This window comes from Hypanus sabinus, chromosome 15, assembly GCF_030144855.1.
Source record: "Hypanus sabinus isolate sHypSab1 chromosome 15, sHypSab1.hap1, whole genome shotgun sequence".
In the NCBI taxonomy this organism is placed as follows: Eukaryota; Metazoa; Chordata; class Chondrichthyes; order Myliobatiformes; family Dasyatidae; genus Hypanus; species Hypanus sabinus.
The window spans coordinates 7420538-7438824 of NC_082720.1; the positions used below are offsets into that span (position 1 = coordinate 7420538).

The 18287-nt window shown below is 41.4% G+C and overlaps 1 protein-coding gene across 1 annotated transcript in view; it reads left to right on the forward strand.

The window, feature by feature from the left end:
• The first annotated feature begins 252 nt into the window (after nt 1–252).
• The window catches only part of LOC132405289 (serine/threonine-protein phosphatase 2A 55 kDa regulatory subunit B beta isoform), a 778563-nt gene continuing 760528 nt past the window's right edge, over nt 253–18287 (forward strand). The window contains exons 1-2 of the mRNA XM_059989972.1: nt 253–286; nt 401–478. Of these exons, the coding sequence (XP_059845955.1) occupies nt 277–286; nt 401–478 (88 nt within the window). The 5' untranslated portion in view covers nt 253–276. The remainder of the gene's footprint in view (nt 287–400; nt 479–18287) is intronic.

The following is an 18287-nucleotide window of genomic DNA, read 5'->3' on the forward strand; positions in this document are numbered from 1 at the left end:
GTCGCACCTGGTGAAGCTTTCATGGCCAGTGACCCCTGACATAAAACATTAAGAGGGAGGCAGCAATTCTTGCTATCAATCAATAACAACAGCCAACATTAACCGTTTGATAATCTTCAGCCAACAGTGCCAACCACACGCCCAATTCACTAGAGAACAATCGCTTCCGTTGCTAAGGAAGAAGAGGTACTTCCGGTGCGCTGCGATTGGAGGATGGGCGCGCGGGGGCGGGTGATTGACAGGTTCGCCGGCGGCAGCTGTACGGTGTGTTGGAGAATGATGCCGGGTAGGGGATCAGCATCGGTGCCTCTCTCTCGGAACCTCGCGCTGTCGCTGGCTGAGGGCACAGTTCGTTTTGCCCGTGTGTTAATGTTTGGTGTTTTTCCTTTCTACAATGCAGGGTTTGGAGGCAATGCAAACGAAATGCAGTGGTGTTTCTCTCAGGTTAAGGGAACTATTGACGAGGATGTATCAGAAGGTAAGCCTGCTTTTTATTTTTCCATAAAATAAATGTAAAATGTCACGTAATAAGACAACTTCATCTTCCTGCCCGCTTGTGTGAGTTGATCAGGAGAACGTTTGCGTGAGTTGGTCTGCTCCATACCGTAAAGAGCTGTTAACATTTTGAATGGCAGCATTACATACGAACTATAAATTCCGTCCCCTTCCTCCCACACCAAACCCCTCCCAAACTGGTTAGCAAAATAACGGAGCTCTTGTTTTTTGCGTGTAAATGTTGCAGTTGTTGTTGTAATAAGTAATCGTTGCTGCCACTCCAGCTAAATGATTGTTTACGAATGTTATTGACTGTATTAAACAACAGTATTTTGTTCTAAACAGTAATAGTAAGTGAACATGTGTATCTGTCAACTCCAGATTCAGTTGACAACGTCATTTTAATTTGTGCAATGATAAGCTGTCAGAACAAGTGGGGAAGATTTTTGCTAACTTCAGGTAGTGCTAACTGTGGAGCAGTTGGGGAACAGATTGTGCTTTCAGATAATAAGTTATTTCTTATAAAGCCACAAACTTCGAGTTTGTGTGAGTTCTGACTCCAGAATAATTGCTCAAATCACCTTTCAGACAGTTGTGTGATAACATTCTAACTTTACCTCCAAGATATGCAGATATATAAAGAATGTGGTTTTGATACCAGCAATATCTGTCTTGCAAGAGTGATGACAATTGTGTTTATACATCTGTGCATTGAGGAAATGATGTATAAATGATGACTTGCCAGGGATAGTGGTGGAGGCTAAAACATTAGGGATATTTAAGAGCCTCTTGGACAGGCACATGTGTGAAAGAAAAATAGTGGGTTACAGGGTTTAGTACTTTTTTAAGGAATATATGGGTCGGCACAAATTCAAGGGCTGAAGGGCTGTAGTATTCTGATGTTGATAAGGGGATGTGGTAATCAAGTAAATCAATATGAAGAACTTTTAAAGAAAATTTAACATTGAGAGAGAGAGAAACCTAGACTAGAACAGATGATGGGAATGATAATTTCAGAGTGTTAAGCCAAGACAGATGAAATTTTGGATATATTTAAATTTTATTTCTTTATGTACAAATGAAAAACACTAGTAGTGCTATTACTTATTGCCCTGGAGTCGGCACAGCAGATAAAAAAGAGAAACATTAGGATCTGGGGTTGGACCTATAAGGAAATATACCACCCACCCCTGAAGGTTGTGGGGGATTCAGATGACAGTTTCATGGCTTTATGCTCACCAGTACTGTGACTGGCTGTTTTCTCCATTGTTGCCTTGGTGGGAATTGAACTGTAATTAATGATAGTTAATTATAATTAATAATAGTTAATTAATTATATATTAATTAACTATAATTAATCACTGAATCAATAGTCTAACACTGCCCGTGGCTTCCCTACTAAGGAATAGAAAGAGGTTGGCAGTGCAAGGATCCAAAAAAAAGAGCTCCAAGGTAATGTGGGTTTGTAAGCGACTTATGAATGAAGGCAGCTAGGATGAGGAAAGAACAGAGAAAGGTTCCACTGGAATGAAGAAAATGCAAGATGACAGAGAACTGTGTGTAGGAATTCAACTTCAAACAGCTTTGGAAAGCAGTTGGGAACACATCTTCTATGTGTGTTCTCAACTTGATTAATAATTGCTGCAGGCTGTCCACACCCCTTTCTTACGTTGGTTAGAGTATATTTTGGGATCTGAGCTAGCACTCACATATAACACAAGCGGTCCACAATAAGTAATGACACCAATTGCATCAGTGTAATATTTGACTGTTTTCTTTCATACAGAATTAGCAAAATTAGTATTTTGGTTGTTGATGTACAAAAATGTCTCACAAATTCTCATAAAGAAGACTGCAGTTATGTCTTGTGCAGAAAATGCTGCAGAAACTCAGTGGGTCAGGCAGCATTTTTGATTGAAATTTGGTTAATGTTTTGAGGATGTCCCTGGCAAAACTATTAAATCTGGATGGTTTTGGTTGGTATTTTGCAATAATAAGTTGAACCAAGTTGACTTGCATTCTTGGATTTGCATTTGTATAGCACCTTTTATAATTTACCCACACATTTTCATGGCCATTTGGTAGTGGTGCAGAGAAGCCAGATTGTCTGATTATGTTCTTCAACCTCTCACAAAAATTTTGTTGGCCAGGTATTTTTGGTAATTGATGAAGGTATAAATATTGGCTAGGATACAGGAGTCAACACCCTGCAAGGATCCTTACATCTATCAAAGCCATGACACAAAGGGGGCTTTGGTTCAAAATGATAATATGGCATTCTGTTTTCTGCACTGGACCATCTTTAGAAATGTTCTACTCAAATCTAGGGATTAGAACTGAATATTATGGAAATAAAAATTGTTTTAACGTAATCAAACTTGACTGTGCTTTCCTGCTGGATGCTCCTGTTTCATAGCCTTTGGTGTTGTTTTATTAGCAGTCACTGTATTTGACAGAGGGTGTATAATTAATGTTGACACCTATTGCTTTTTCAACTCGTGGTAAAGCAGTTTTTTTTTAACCAGGGAATAATGTGAAATTGAAGAGTGGGTTGACATAGGAGGAAACCTGATTATGGATTCAGTTAGTTGTGTCATTCCAACATTGGCACTGTGAGTGCTTGCCCCCAACCCAGCCAACCAGTTTCTGTAACACTGGAATTTTGGAAGAAATTTTTGAAGCACAGAGAGAGGATGGATGAATCTGATTTGTAAACTAAAATTAATGCTTCTTGACTTGTATAGTACAATGTTTTGAGTATTTATAAGAGTGGTTTTTAACATGGGCCATGCTGGATTTCATAGAGGCCACAGGAGTTTCTGAATGGGCCATGATAAGTTTACTGTTTTAATGAAGTATTGCTATAATATATAAATAAAAAAATAAATGAATATATATGATTTGGAACCCTGAATGAAACGGATTGGAAAATATGCTAGATTATGCAAATGAGGCAGAAAAAAGCGTAGCCTATGTGTGTGAGGGTCAGTCGTTATCTCTGCTTCTGCCTGACCATGCACAAAACACTGTTCATACCCTGCAGGGCAGCCCATTTAGCTCGGCTCCACATCCACCTCAAATCACAAACTGCAGACTGGGCAGGGCTGTCTGCAGCAAAGTCAGTTAGTGAGTATGTATCAGGAGGCTGGTTCTGTTTCCCTTTTACTGTCCCTGCATGTTAAAATACATGAAGGCTGCAGTTACTGCAGTGGGGGTCATCTGCCAGAAATGGCCAAACTGCAAAGAGGTGATAACATGTTAACTCTACTGTTACAACCGTTACGTTTCTTTTTGCCATTGCAGCCCTGACAAATCATTACTTAGCACTGCAACATTTAAATCCCTGAATCATTCATTCATCATGTGCCATGTCATATGATGTGGTCTTCATCATGATTTCACAGGTGCCATTGCCACCTTTTGGGCAGTGTCTTCACAAGAGGGTGACCCCAGCCATTATCAGTACTCTTCAGAGATTGTCTGCTTGGCATCAGTGGTCGCATAACCAGGACTTGTTTTATGCATCAGCTGCTCATATGACCATCCACCACTTGCCCCTATGGCTTCGTGTAGTCTGATTTGGTTGGGGGGGTGGTGGTTGCTTGCTGAGCAGGTGCTACACCTTGCCCAAGGGTGACCTGTAGGCCAGTGAAGGGAAGGAGCGCCTTGCACATCCTTTGGTTGAAAAGTAACTCCACCCTGCCACCTAGTAACTCCCTGATACTTACCAAATGTTGAAAGGAAGTTCAATTCGCTTTTCTCAGTGACTGCACGCTCTTTATTGCCACGTAGAATTGGCATATGTTATAGCAATTTCAAAAATTATTTGCCTATTTATTTATAAAGTATCCGATTTAGAGCTTTGAGATTGTTTTATTTTACTAATGTACCTGTAATATTATACTTAACATATAATAATACCTATAACTTGCTAAACATAAGTATTGACTGTATATTAGAATAATTAGACCAACCAATGGAGACTATGGAGGGTGGGGGCCACAAGTAAATGAAAGTCATAAGTGGTACGTGAGCAGAAAAAGGTTGAGAACCACTGATTTAAAACAGCTGTAATATTATATTTTTTCTGGTACATTCCTGCTGAATGAGTTGTTAGAGCTGTACTTTTACTGAGATTGCAATTGTGGATTCTTTCAGACATCAGATTAATGAAAGTTGATGAAACAATGGTTTGGCTTTATATTATAGGTAACATAGTTTCATCTCATGCCTGCAAGATGGCCAACATTAAATTATTTCAGGCTCCGATGGCTTAAACTTGGTTTCCAAGGGCTGGAAAGAAACTTCTGAATTGACCACAGTGCAGAGTTTGTTCAAAGAAACGATATTTTTAAAATTTCATTTTCATCCATGATTAAGGTTATCAGTGAGGTTCTTCATAAATAGCAAAATCATAAATAAAAAATAATAAAGAACCCATGAGTTCCTACATGTACTGTAGCTTTGAAATTATATGTATGCTAAAATGAAGTTAACTGATATTCACTGGGGGTGACTATTTCAGGTCAAAGAGTTTTCAGGAGCATGTTACTAAGAATTTTATTGGATTAATTGTTTTCAAGAATATTATTGGAATTGTGAATTGTTATTATTTGTTCTGTAATACAGTGGTCCCCAACCACTGGGCTGCGGACCAGTACCGCTCCATGGCCAGGTGGTTGGGGACCACTGCTCTAATACATTGTTAATTAATGTAATTTTGCTATATGCTCCTTGGTTATGTATTTATGTTGTGAACATACAGGTCCTCCCTGGGTTACAGCCGCATTCTGTTCCTGTAACTGGTCATAGGTTAGAAATGTGGCCATAAATTAGGCCATACAAATGGGTATTTGTAAGCTGAGGAGGACCTGTATAATCAATGCTGAAAGAAGGAAAGATCCATTCTGCATGACATGAGGGGTATGCATCAGTAAGCAGTGTAGGTGAAAGGTTTTATGCCAGTGTAACACGCTTGTGTTACAACATGAACATAAAAACACAGAAAACCTACAGCACAATACAGGCCCATCAGCCCACAAAGCTGTGCCGAGTGTGTCCTTGCCTTAGAACTACCTAAGCTTACCTGTAGCCCTCTGTTTTTCTAAACTCCATGTATCCATCCAGGCGTCTCTTAAAAGACCCCATCGTTACCACCCCCACTGCTGCCACCAGCAGCCCATTCCATGCACTCACCAATCTCTGCGTAAAAAAAAAAAACTTAACCCTGACATCTCCTCTGTACCTACTTCCAAGCACTTTAAAACTATGCCCTCTTGTGCTAGCCATTTCAGCCCTGGGAAGAAGCCTCTGACAATCCACACAATCAATGCCTCTCATTATCTTGTACACATCTATCAGGTCACCTCTCATCCTCCGTTGCTCCAAGGAGAAAAAGGCTGAGTTCACTCAACCTATTCTCATAAGGCATGCTCCACAATCCAGGCAACATCCTTGTAAATCTCCTCTGTACCCTTTCCATGGTTTCTAAGTCCTTCCTGTAGTGAGGTGACCAGAATTGAGTACAGTACTCCAAGTGGGGTCTGACTAGGGTCCTTTATAGCTGGAACATTACCTCTTGGCTCCTAAACTCAATCCCAAGATTGACAAAGGCCAATACACTGTACGCCTTATTAACCACAGAATCAACCTGTATAGGAGCTTTGAGTGTCCGATGGACTCGGACCCAAAGATCCCTCTAATCCTCAACACTGCCAAGAAGAGTCTTACCATCAATGCTATATTCTGCCATCATATGTGACCTACCAAAGTGAACCACCTCACACTTATCTGGGTTGATCTCCATCTGCCACTTCTCAGCCCAGTTTTGCATCCTATCAATGTCCCACTGTAACCCCTGATAGCCCTGTACTCTATCCACAACACCCCCAACCTTTGTGTCATCAGCAAATTTACTAACCCATATCTCCACTTCCTCATCCAGGTCATTTATAAAAATCATAAAGAGTAGGAGTCCCTGAACAGATCCCTGAGGCACATCACTGGTCACCAGCCTCCATGCAGAATATGACCTGTCTACAACCACTCTCTGCCTTCTGTGGGCAAGCCAGTTCTGGATCCATAGAGCAATGTCCCCTTGGATCTCATGCCTCTTTACTTTCTCAATAAGCCTTGCATGGGGTAACCTTATCAAATGCCATGTACTGCTCTTCCTTCATCAATGTGTTTAGCCACATCCTCAAAAAATTCAATCAACTCGTAAGGCACGACCTGCCTTTGACAAAACCATGCTGACTATTCCTCATCATATTATGCCTCTCCAAATGTTCATAAATCCTGCCTCTCAGGATCTTCTCTATCAATTTACCAACCACTGAAGTAAGACTCACTGGTCTTTCCTGGGCTATCTCTACTCCCTTTCTTAAATAAGGGAACACCATCTGCAGCCCTCCAAACCTCTGACCTCTCCCGTCCTCATTGAAAATGTAAAGATCATCATTAGAGGCTCAACAATCTCCCCCCTTGGTTCCCACAGTAGCCTGAAGTACATCCCCTCTGGTCCTGGTGATGTATCCAACTTGATGCTTTCCAAAAGCTCTAGCACATCTTCTTCCTTAATATCTACATGCTTAAGCTTTTCAGACTGCTGTAAGTCATTCCTACAATCACCAAGATCCTTTTCTGTAGTAAATACTGAAGCAAAGTATTCATTAAGTACCTCTGCCATCTCGTCCAGTTCCATACACACTTTTCCACTGTCACACTTGATTGGTCCTATTCTCTCACGTCTTATCCTCTTGCTCTTCACATACTTGTTGACTGCCTCGGGGTTTTCCTTAACTCTGTCTGCCAAGACCTTCTCATGGCCCCTTCTGACTCTCCTAATTAAATTCTTGTTCCTTCCTGCTAGCCTTATAATCTTCTAGATCTCTATCATTACCTAGTTTTTTGAACCTTTCATCAGCTCTTAACATATAACAACATATAACAATCACAGCACGGAAACAGGCCATCTCAGCCCTCCTAGTCCGTGCCGAACTCTTAATCTCACCTAGTCCCACCTACCCACACTCAGCCCATAACCCTCCACTCCTTTCCTGTCCATATACCTATCCAATTTTACCTTAAATGACACAACTGAACTGGCCTCTACTACTTCTACAGGAAGCTCATTCCACACAGCTATCACTCTCTGAGTAAAGAAATACCCCCTCGTGTTTCCCTTAAACTTCTGCCCCCTAACTCTCAAATCATGTCCTCTCGTTTGTATCTCCCCTACTCTCAATGGAAACAGCCTATTCACGTCAACTCTATCTATCCCTCTCAAAATTTTAAGTACCTCGATCAAATCCCCCCTCAACCTTCTACGCTCCAATGAATAGAGACCTAACTTGTTCAACCTTTCTCTGTAACTTAAGTGCTGAAACCCAGGTAACATCCTAGTAAATCGTCTCTGCACTCTCTCTAATTTATTGATATCTTTCCTATAATTCAGTTACCAGAACTGCACACAATATTCTAAATTTGGCCTTGTACAATTTTAACATTACATTCCAACTTCTGTACTCAATGCTTTGATTTATAAAGGCCAGTGTTCCAAAAGCCTTCTTCACCACCTTCAGGGAACTATGCACTGTTATTCCTAGATCTCTCTGTTCCTCTGCATTCCTCAATGTCCTACCATTTACCCTTCTTTTCTTCTTGACTAGATTTACAACAACCTTTTTAAACTACAGTTCTTGTACCCTACCATTCTTTCCCTGTCTTATTAGAACGTATCTACGCAGAACCCCATGCAAATATCCCCTGAATATTTACCACATTTCTTCCGTACGTTTCCCCAAGAGCATCTGTTTCCAATTTATGCTTCCAAGTTCCTGCCTGATAGCCTCATATTTCCCCTTACTCCAATTAAATGTTTCCCTAACTTGATTGTTCCTGCCCCTCTCCAATGCTACGGTAAAGGAGATAGAATTGTGATCACTATCTCCAAGTGCTCTCCCACTGAGAGACCTGACCAGGTTCATTTCCCAATACCAGATCAAGTAAAGCCTCTCCTCTTCTAGAGTTATCTACATATTGTGTCAAGAAACCTTCCTGAACACACCTAACAAACTCCACCCCATCTCAACCCCTCATTCTGGGGAGATGCCAATCAATATTTGGAAAATTAAAATCTCCCACCACAACAACCATGTTATTATTACTCCTTTGCAGAATCTGTCTCCCTATCTGCTCCTCGATGAACTTGAAATGTTCAGAATCTTACAAGTAAGATTATATTCAAATCCCATGGAAACGTTAGTTTTAAGATTGTTATTTATCTTCGTGCGATCATGTGGTGAATATTAAGATAAGCTAAAAAATGAACAGTTCTGAAAATTGAATCTCGTGGAGTATCAATCCATCTTAGGCATTTTCTGATATTACTAGTTGCATTGTAAGATGCTATAATGTGTTAGAATGACTCCTACAGAGACTATTAAAACATTGAGTGGGCTCGAGTATATTGGTAGTTATACACACTGTAAACTTATAACAGATGAAAAATGATGGACCAAAATTAATGTCATCTGCTCCATCCACTTATTCCCACATAATTGTGTTAATGAGAAAGATTAGCCTTATTTGTCACATGTACATCGAAGCATACAGTGACGTGCATCATTTTTGTCGAATCAAATCAAATCAGTGAGCAAATGTCACCATGCTTCTGGTGCCAGAGTAGTAAGACTACAACTCACGAACCCTAACTGAATTTCTTTGGACTGTGGGAGGAAACTGGAGCACCATGTAGTTGCAGAGATAACACACAAACTTTTTACAGGCAGCAGAGGGAACTGAACCCTGAACAGTGATTGCTGGCGCTGTTAGGCTAACAGCTACATTACTGTGTAGCATCCACCCCAAGACTTTGAAGTCCATGAATCAGCGTGGAACTAGACTTTAAAACCCAGGTCAAATACCATATAGGGCAGGGATTCCCAACCTGGGGTCCATGTACTCCTCTGTTAATGGTTGGGGTCCATGGCAAAAAAAAGTTGGCAACCCCTGGTCTTGGATGATAAATTCTTATCCAGTGAAGCTAGGTCATCAAAACTGTTTAAGGAGATTACTCAGTCCCTGAAGTTGCTCTATTTTGAAAATCTCCGGTTTAAAAAAATGGATTCAGTCTTGTCTGAAGGTAGCCAGTGATTTGCTTGTGGAACAAAGAGGTAGATAAAGACTCTTCATTGGGGTGGGGTGGGCGGTATGGTAGTAAGGCAGAGGTCACTTTATCAGACAGATATTCAAAGTTATGAGTTCAGATTTCATGTTAACACCAGTGGAAATCAAAATCAGGTTATTTTTGTTTAATTTGTAATTATGATATCAAGGCTTTTAGATTTATTACATTAGAACATAGAAATCTACAGCACATTACAAGCCCTTCGGCCCACAAATTGCTGAGGAACTCCGTAAAATGACCAAGCAAGCTAGCCACTTGTACTATACTGAAAGAACAACACTGGACAAATCATGATGCATTAACCTAGCGCTAAATCTAAACACAACAAAGTTGCTTCCAGAACAAACGTTGTCTGTTTATTTGTTTCCATAGATGCTGCCTGACCTGATGAGTTCCTCCAGCATTTTGTGTGTGTTGCTCTGGACTTCCAGATTCTGTAGAATCCCTTGTGTTTATAAAGTTGCTTCCAGTGCATTCAACATTTTTGAGTCCTCAACCATTTGTCGATGGGAGTCCAACCTGAAAGAGCTATTCCACCAACCAGCCCAATAGCTGTCTGCTGTGGTGGTGCACAAGTTGCCAGGTGTCTCATTACAATCCTTGGATATGTCCTGAGAGCATAGTTCAGCTATTTCATTACTAACCTTCACTAATTATGGAAAACTAGGTGGCAGTGTGGGCTGCAGAGAGGCTTTGGAATTAAATGAACAGGCAAGGGATGTGGTAACTGAATTGCAACAAGAACATGTTGTTAGCCACTGGTAGGGAAAGAGGATATTTTCTATAAATAGTGACAAACTGAAAAGTTTTAGTGTTTGCTCACTCCACCATTGATGCACAATAGCAGTAGTTTATATTAGCTACTGAATGTACTCATCCAAAACTCATTAGATGGCATCTTCCAATCCCTGCCTCTAAAACTGACAAGAAGGGTAGCAAAAGGCTGGGGATACCACCACCTAGAAATTGTTCCCCAAGCCACACACCATACTGACTTCGAAGTATATTGCTTTCATTGTCACTGTATCATAAACACGGGACCCTCTCCTTATCAGCATTGTGGGTATACCCACCTCTTACAGGCAGCTCACCACTATCTTCTGAAGGGAAACTAGGGATAGGCAACTAAATGCTGGCTCAGTCTGAAAAGCCCTGAAATGAATAAAAAAAACCATAGATGCTTGACTTGGTCAGGGAAGTCTGAAGGTAATAAAATTCATGATTGTGACTTGCACTTCAATCTGTGATTATGGGTACACTACTCCATTATAACATTGTTTTTTTTCCAGAATTCTTACTTTGAAAGTAAATAAATCATGTGACATACGGTATCAGAAAAATTCAGTTGGAACAACAGACGGATGCCCTGACTAATGAAGAGCCTATCAACTCAGCTTTGAAAATACTCAGTACTTCACAGCTGACTGTGGTAATGAATTTCATAGATTTGCCACCGTCAGACTAAAGAAACTCCTCCCCATCTCTGTTCTAAAGGGATGCCTTTCTATTCCAAGGCTATGCAGTCTGGTCCTAGACTCTCTAACGATTGAAAACCTTCTCTCCATGTCCACTCTTCTATACAGTATTTTTCAATGAGACCCCCCCCCCCCTTCATTCTTCAAAACTCCAGCAAGTACAGTGAGAACCATCAACTGCTTCTTAGAACAACACACACAAAATGCTGGTGGAAGACAGCAGGCCAGGCAGTATCTATAGGGAGAAGCGCTGTCGACGTTTCAGGCCAAGACCCTTCGTCAGGACTAACCAAAATATCTTTCCTTTCGGTTAGTCCTGACGAAGGGTCTCAGCCCAAAACGTCAACAGCACTTCTCCCTATAGATGCTGCCTGGCCTGCTGTGTTCCAGCAGCATTTTGTGTGTGTTGTTGTTTGTATTTCCAGCATCTGCAGATTTCCTCATGTTAACTGCTTCTTATATATTAACCCTTTCATTCTCTGTATAATTTTTATCTGCTAAACCTTCTCATCCTCTGAACCCTCTCAATGTCAGCACCTTTCTTACTTTCTTAGATTTGGGGCCCAGAACTATACTCCAAATGTAGTATGACCAATGTTATATAACACCTCAGCATTACATCCTTAATTTTACATTTCTTGTCTTCCCGAAATGAATGCTAACATTGCATTTGCTTTTTTTTTATTAATGATTCAGCTTGCAAGTTAATCTTTAGGGAATCATGCATCAGCACTCCCAAGTCTCTTTGTACCTCTGATTTCTGAATTTGCCTCCTTTTTGGAAAATAATCTGTGCCTTTATTCCATTGACCGAAGTGTATGACCATACACCTCCCTATAGTGTATTCTATCTGCCCATTTTCCTAATCTGTCCAAAGTCCTTCTGCAACCTCACTGTTTCCTCAGCACCACCTGCTCCTCCACCTATTCTTGTATTGTCGGCAAACTTGGGCACAAAGCCATTAATTCCACCACCCAGATCATTAACATATAATGTAGCAACTCAACACCGATCAATGTGGAACACCACTAGTCACTGGCAGTGAACCAGAACAAGTCCCTTCATTCCCACTCTTTGCCTCCTGCCAGCCAGCCAACCTTCTGTCCGTGCTAGTACTTTCCCTGTAATACCTTGGACTCTGTATTAAGGGCAAAATGACATCTATGTGTATAGACAAGGAAGTAGGGCTGTGTATTTTTAAGACTATATTATCAAAATCCGTGGCTCAGTGTTTAGTACTGTCACTTGAATTTAGAGATTGGGGGAATTCAAATCTTTTATTGTTTGTGTGTTGTAATCATTTCCCATCCTCCAGTTTAAAGTGATTTATTGGATTTGCTATTTTGTAAATATTTTGAGGTAATTAGAGAGGAGGATGCTTCTGATCAACATTGTCAAAACCAGTTAGGAGACCAATCAAAAACTGCCATTAACTTTTGTACATATGGATGTCAGTATCCGCAAAGCAATGTAGAAAACAGCATACCAAAGCATTTGATCAGTTTTTCTTTTTACTTTTGTTTGGTGATAATAAAAGTATTGAAATTGAGAGAGTGCTGTTTGACAGTGAAATATCACCAGTTAGTTGAGAGTAAACTTGCTGGTGAGAGAAAGACTAGTACTTGATTGCATATGTCACTTGACCACTGATTACTTTCCATCTCTGTGTCTCTCTCTCCCTGTGCCTGTCTTTCTCTCTTGGCATCCTGATCAATATGAAGCAGTTGGGCGGAAGGAAATGTTTCCCTGTTTTAGGATTCTTTGGCTCTATTGCCTGTTGTTTATTTTGTTGGAAGTAGTGGCTGCTGGGTAGCCAAGAGCTATATTTTTTTGTGAGGTGTTTTGAATAGATTGACCAGAGAAACATAGAAACATAGAAAACCTACGGTGCAATACAGGCCCTTCGCCCTACAAAGTTGTGCCAAACATGTCCCTACTTTAGAAATTACTAGGCGTATCCATAGCCCTCTGTTTTTCAAAACTCCATGTACTAATCCAAAAGTCTCTTAAAAGACACTATCGTATCTGCCTCCACCACCATTACTGGCAGCCCATTCTATGCACTCAACACTCTCTGCATAAAAAAATAACTTACCTCTGATATCTCCTCTGTACCTACTCCCAAGCACCTTAAACTTGTGCCCTCCTGTGGCAGCTATTTCAGCCCTGGGAAAAAGCCTCTGACTATCCACATGATCAGTGCCTCTCATTATCTTGTAGACCTCTATCAGGTCACCGCTCAAGGAGCTCCGTTGCTCCAAGGAGAAAAGACCAAGTTCACTCAACCTGTTTTCATAAGGCATGCTGTCCAATCCAGGCAACATCCTTGTAAATCTCCTCTGCACCCTTTCTGTGGCTTCCACATCCTTCCTGTAGTGAGGCGACCAGAACTGAGCACAGTACTCCAAGTGGGGTCTGACCAGGGTCCTATATAGCTGCAACATTACCTCTGGGCTCCAAAATTCAATTCCATGATTGATGAAGGCCAATACACCATATGCCTTCTTAACTACAGAGTCAACCTTTGAGCGTCCTATGGACTCAAACCCCAAGAACCCTCTGATCCTCCACACTGCCAAGATTCTTACCATTAATACTATTCCTGCCATCATATTTGACCTACCAGAATGAACCACTTCACACTTATCTGGGTTGAACTCCATCTGCCACTTCTCAGCCCAGTTTTGCATCCTATCAATGTCCTTCTGTAACCTCTGACAGCCCTCCACACTATCCACAACACCCCCAACCTTTGCGTCATCAGCAAACTTACTAACCTATCCCTCCACTTCCTCATCCAGATCATTTTTAAAAATCACGAAGAGCAAGGATCCCAGAATAGATCCCCAGGGCAAACCACGGGTCACCAACCCCCATGCAGAATATGACCTGTCTACAACCACTCTTTGTTTTTTGTGGGCATGCCAGTTCTGGATCCACAAAGCAATGTCCTTCTGGATCCCATGCCTCCTTACTTTTTCAATAAGCCTTGCATGGGGTACCTTATCAAATGCCTTGCTGAAATCCATATACACTACATTTACTGCTCTTCCTTCATCAATGTGTTTAGTCACATCCTCAAAAAATTCAATCAGGCTCATAAGGCATGGCCTGCCCTTGACAAAGCCATGCTGACTATTCCTAAGCATATTATACCTCTCCAAATGTTCATAAATCTTGCCTCTCAGGATCTTCTCCATCAACCTACCAACCATTGAAGTAAGACTCACTGGTCTATATATCATATATGACCATATATCAATGTAGTAGGTCCTTAACTGTGCATAGATGGATAGAAGGCCATTGAAGGAGTTAAGATAATTAGGGCATGGAATATAGCTCATGGGCCCTAACAGCACATGATTGTCCTGTAGCAACCACAGATATTTACCATTGTGTAATTTCTTATTGACTCTCCAATAATTGTTTCTTCAGAGCAACTCGGTGCAAAAATGCTCCATCATGTTGTTTATTGTGATCTTGCTGTTTGCATAACAAAGAGATTGTGAGGAGAAAACAAAGATTTATGTAGCTTTGCATCAACCCTTTTATGGCAACTTAACATGTTGTTTGGTTGGTGTCAGTAAGGACTGCAGGTCGGTCAGTGCAAGTACTCCAGTCTTTTTCAACAATATTTTTATTGTTTTTTTTAATAAAGAGAACATAGTATAAAGGAGAATTGTGCAGTGCATAACAAATGTACAATTCACATTTATGAAAGAGATGCACCCATAGCACAAACATGCTTTGATTATCAGCCCAACCCCTCCCAGTCTCCAACTCCAAGCCATCAATGGCAAAAAGGGTTAAACAGAACCTTTGTCCCCACAGAGCTGCATTGGTATAGATAAGGTGTATTTGTTATCATACTGTTGTATGATAACAAATTTGAGTCCGAAGAGTTTTACTTGAAAATGCTGGAGGTCAGGGATTTATGTACTGAGGAAAGGGAGAGAGAATGGACCTTTCGTCTGGCTGGGAATTTAAAAAATATTCAAGAAAGGGTCCACACATCTTTTGGAACTTCATGTCCGAATTGAGGATTGAATAGTGGATCTTCTCAAGGTGTAGACTGGACATGATATCCCTGAGCCACTGAGCGTGGGTGGGTGGGGCAGCATCCTTCCACCTGAGCAAAACTACGTGCCTGGCCAACAGAAAAGCAAAAGACAGTGTGCGACATTTAGTCGGACCCAGGGACATGTCCCCCTCTCTGGAGCTATTTGAAAGGAGCTATCAAATGGTTAGGTTCCAGATTGTAATTAAGTATTTGGGATAGAGTTTGGAAGACATCTTTCCAGTATTTTTCCAAACTAGGGCATGTCCAATACATATGGATAAGGGAAGCCTCACCCCTTGTGCATTTGTCGCAATAGGGATTAACATCTGGGTAAGTGCGAGATAATTTAGTTTTAGACAAGTACTCCAGTCTTGAACAAGTCAGGATGTTGCCAGGACCAGAAAATAGCCTTTGATTTGGAGAGAAGCTCATTCAAAATATGCAAGTTCAATGGAATTAGCTGTGATCTAGTGCTTACAGTGTGAAAATCAAGAGCTGGTTAACCAATGTTTTTGTTGTACTTTTGGCTCAAGATGGTTGAAAGTCCTTCTTCAACCTTTTCTCTTATTCTCATATCCCAGCATCAGTTTTAGTTAATGATGGGGGTGTTCATGATGTTCCATTAAAATCAAATGAAACCCCACTGGTTTCCTTGGCTGCGTAAGTCCAGGAAATACACATTCCGGTCTAGCTAAACTCGTGAGATTGAGACAGCCCTCCCACCCCAAACACCAGTTCCTCAGGGAATCCCTTTTAGCTTTGTCATGTGGGTGGCCACACCTGCCGATAATAACTGGGACATCTCAGTCCTAAACTCTGCTACAAGCTCCTTCACCACTTCCCAGGGTGGGGTATCTGGTTACTTCAGCCAAGAGGGCCACTACCAAGAACTGTACCCTGCTGATGGAGGCCTCCTGCACCTCTGTTGCATTCTCCTCCTCACTAATTTCTCTGATCAGCTTGACAAATGAGGGAGAGATGTGTCTTAAGAGACATTCAGAGACCCCAAGCGATCATGTCCTGAGACTATGCGCTTTTCGCCACTTGTTCCATTCTTAACTGATACACCTCAGCTGTTTGAGTGCTGCTCCCCTCCCAACCACACTGCAAGCAACTCAGCTGCCTCCCTAACCAAAAAATGTAGGTGGAAAGATACTCCCCCTCTTCCTGAAATATGTTTCAAAACCCTGTCATAAGCTCCATTGGGCTTCTCATTGCGGCAAAAACATTTTCTAGTGCTTGCACATAGCCCGCAGAAGTAGCAAAGGGGCTCTATGTCTTTAAGGACTTCACTTTAATGACTCTCTACCAATCACTGTCTTTTTATATCATCAGAGCACTGCCACTCGTCCAGAATCTGAGACGTGTGTGCAGACTGCTCCTCCCCATCGAGGATGGGCTTCATTCCCGAGAACATGCTGAGTGTATGATAACTGGGACTTTGAACCCAGGCATGTTGCCGTTTATTCACCTGGGAGGTAAGGTCAGATACCAGCTCAGAATGTTCACCCCTCACTGGAGGACTCTTTAGACTTTCAGACTACTCCTTCCCCTCACTCTGTAGTTACGAGAGCAACTTGTCTTTAAAGTCTCTTCCCCCAGCTACGGGAAACTCGGCTTCTGATTCGGCACCCTTGTTTACACTCCCCTGCTCCGGGAAAGTATGGACAGCCCACAGCCCCCCACTCTCCCAGGGCCCCAATAGTAGCAGGCAGTTCTACTGCCGTTATTTCAGTGCTAGTCTGAAATAAAACAAAGTTTTTGCCCACCATTTTGTCAAACCTGTGCTCCATGATTGTAACTGTTCCTAATGCTTTAATGGTACTTAATGTCCAAATTAACAATTCATTGAGGCTATGACCATCTACAACTCATTACACACGCATTCATTACCAGTAATCCTGTGGATTTGCACCACCGCCCAACCCCTGCTGCATCCATAACCATGTATCTTAATCACTTTACTGGACAAATGTTTAACACAGGCCTAAGTACACAACCCACTGGATCAATGCTCAGGGCAATCACACAGCATCTAACGAAATCGATCTCGGACAAACCCCAAAATGAAACCCTACTATTTCCTTGGCTGCGTATGCCTGGGGAAGACGCGCTCTGGTCCCACCAAACCTGTGAGACTGAGACGGCTTTCCCACCCCAAACCGTGGTTTGTGTGGAAGCTGTATAATTTGCAACCCTGTTACAACTCAGTGCCCAGAAATAGTAGACAGCATACTGCATACGATTAAAGAAATTATATTTATGAATCTTAACTAAATGGTTAGTAAAGAAAAGAAACAAAAAGGGCCCATTATAATTAAACAGTCAAAAGTGTACAAGTTGGAGCTCAACTCTTCCAAAAGTAATATTCACTGATCCAAAGTCGACTGTGACACCTTCTCCATCGAATCACAGTCTTTCACCGGGTCGAATCCTATGTCTGATTCTCTCCAGCATCTTTCCTCTTCATCTCCCGCTGAACAAAAGTCACAGCTCACATTCCAAAGCATATGTTACCTCTAACCATAACCCAAACACTGCTTCTACAGAAAAAAAAAACATTACGTTAGCAGTGAAACCTTTCCCAGGGTTTTACACTCTTGGATTTTAGTGAAAGGTTGTTTAGTTAGTCATTACCATTCTTTACCAAATAAAGGAGAGCTACTGGAGTTTTGCTGGGGTTCATTGGTGAGGGGAGCCTTGGATCTTCCAGCAGTCTGTTTTGTCCTTAACCAACCTGGATCTTCAGACCAATTCCTTTGCCTTGTTTCACTGCCTTTCTTTCTTCATTTCTTATTGAACAGGGTTCATTTTAGTTTTGTGTTAATGAGTCAGAAGCATGGGAGTTGTTTTTTGGACTTTAGTGAAATATAATTCTGCTGATGCAATGGCCATAAATTCTTTTGGGTTCCCAGTTTTAGAGTGCTAGATCCACATTGTTTTAGTGTTATGCCATCATTGAGCATGGAAACAGATCTTTGGGCCATCTGAGTCCATGCCAACCATCCCTTTTACACTAATCTTTTCCAATCCTGTTGAACTTTCCCCACATCACCATCAGTGCCCC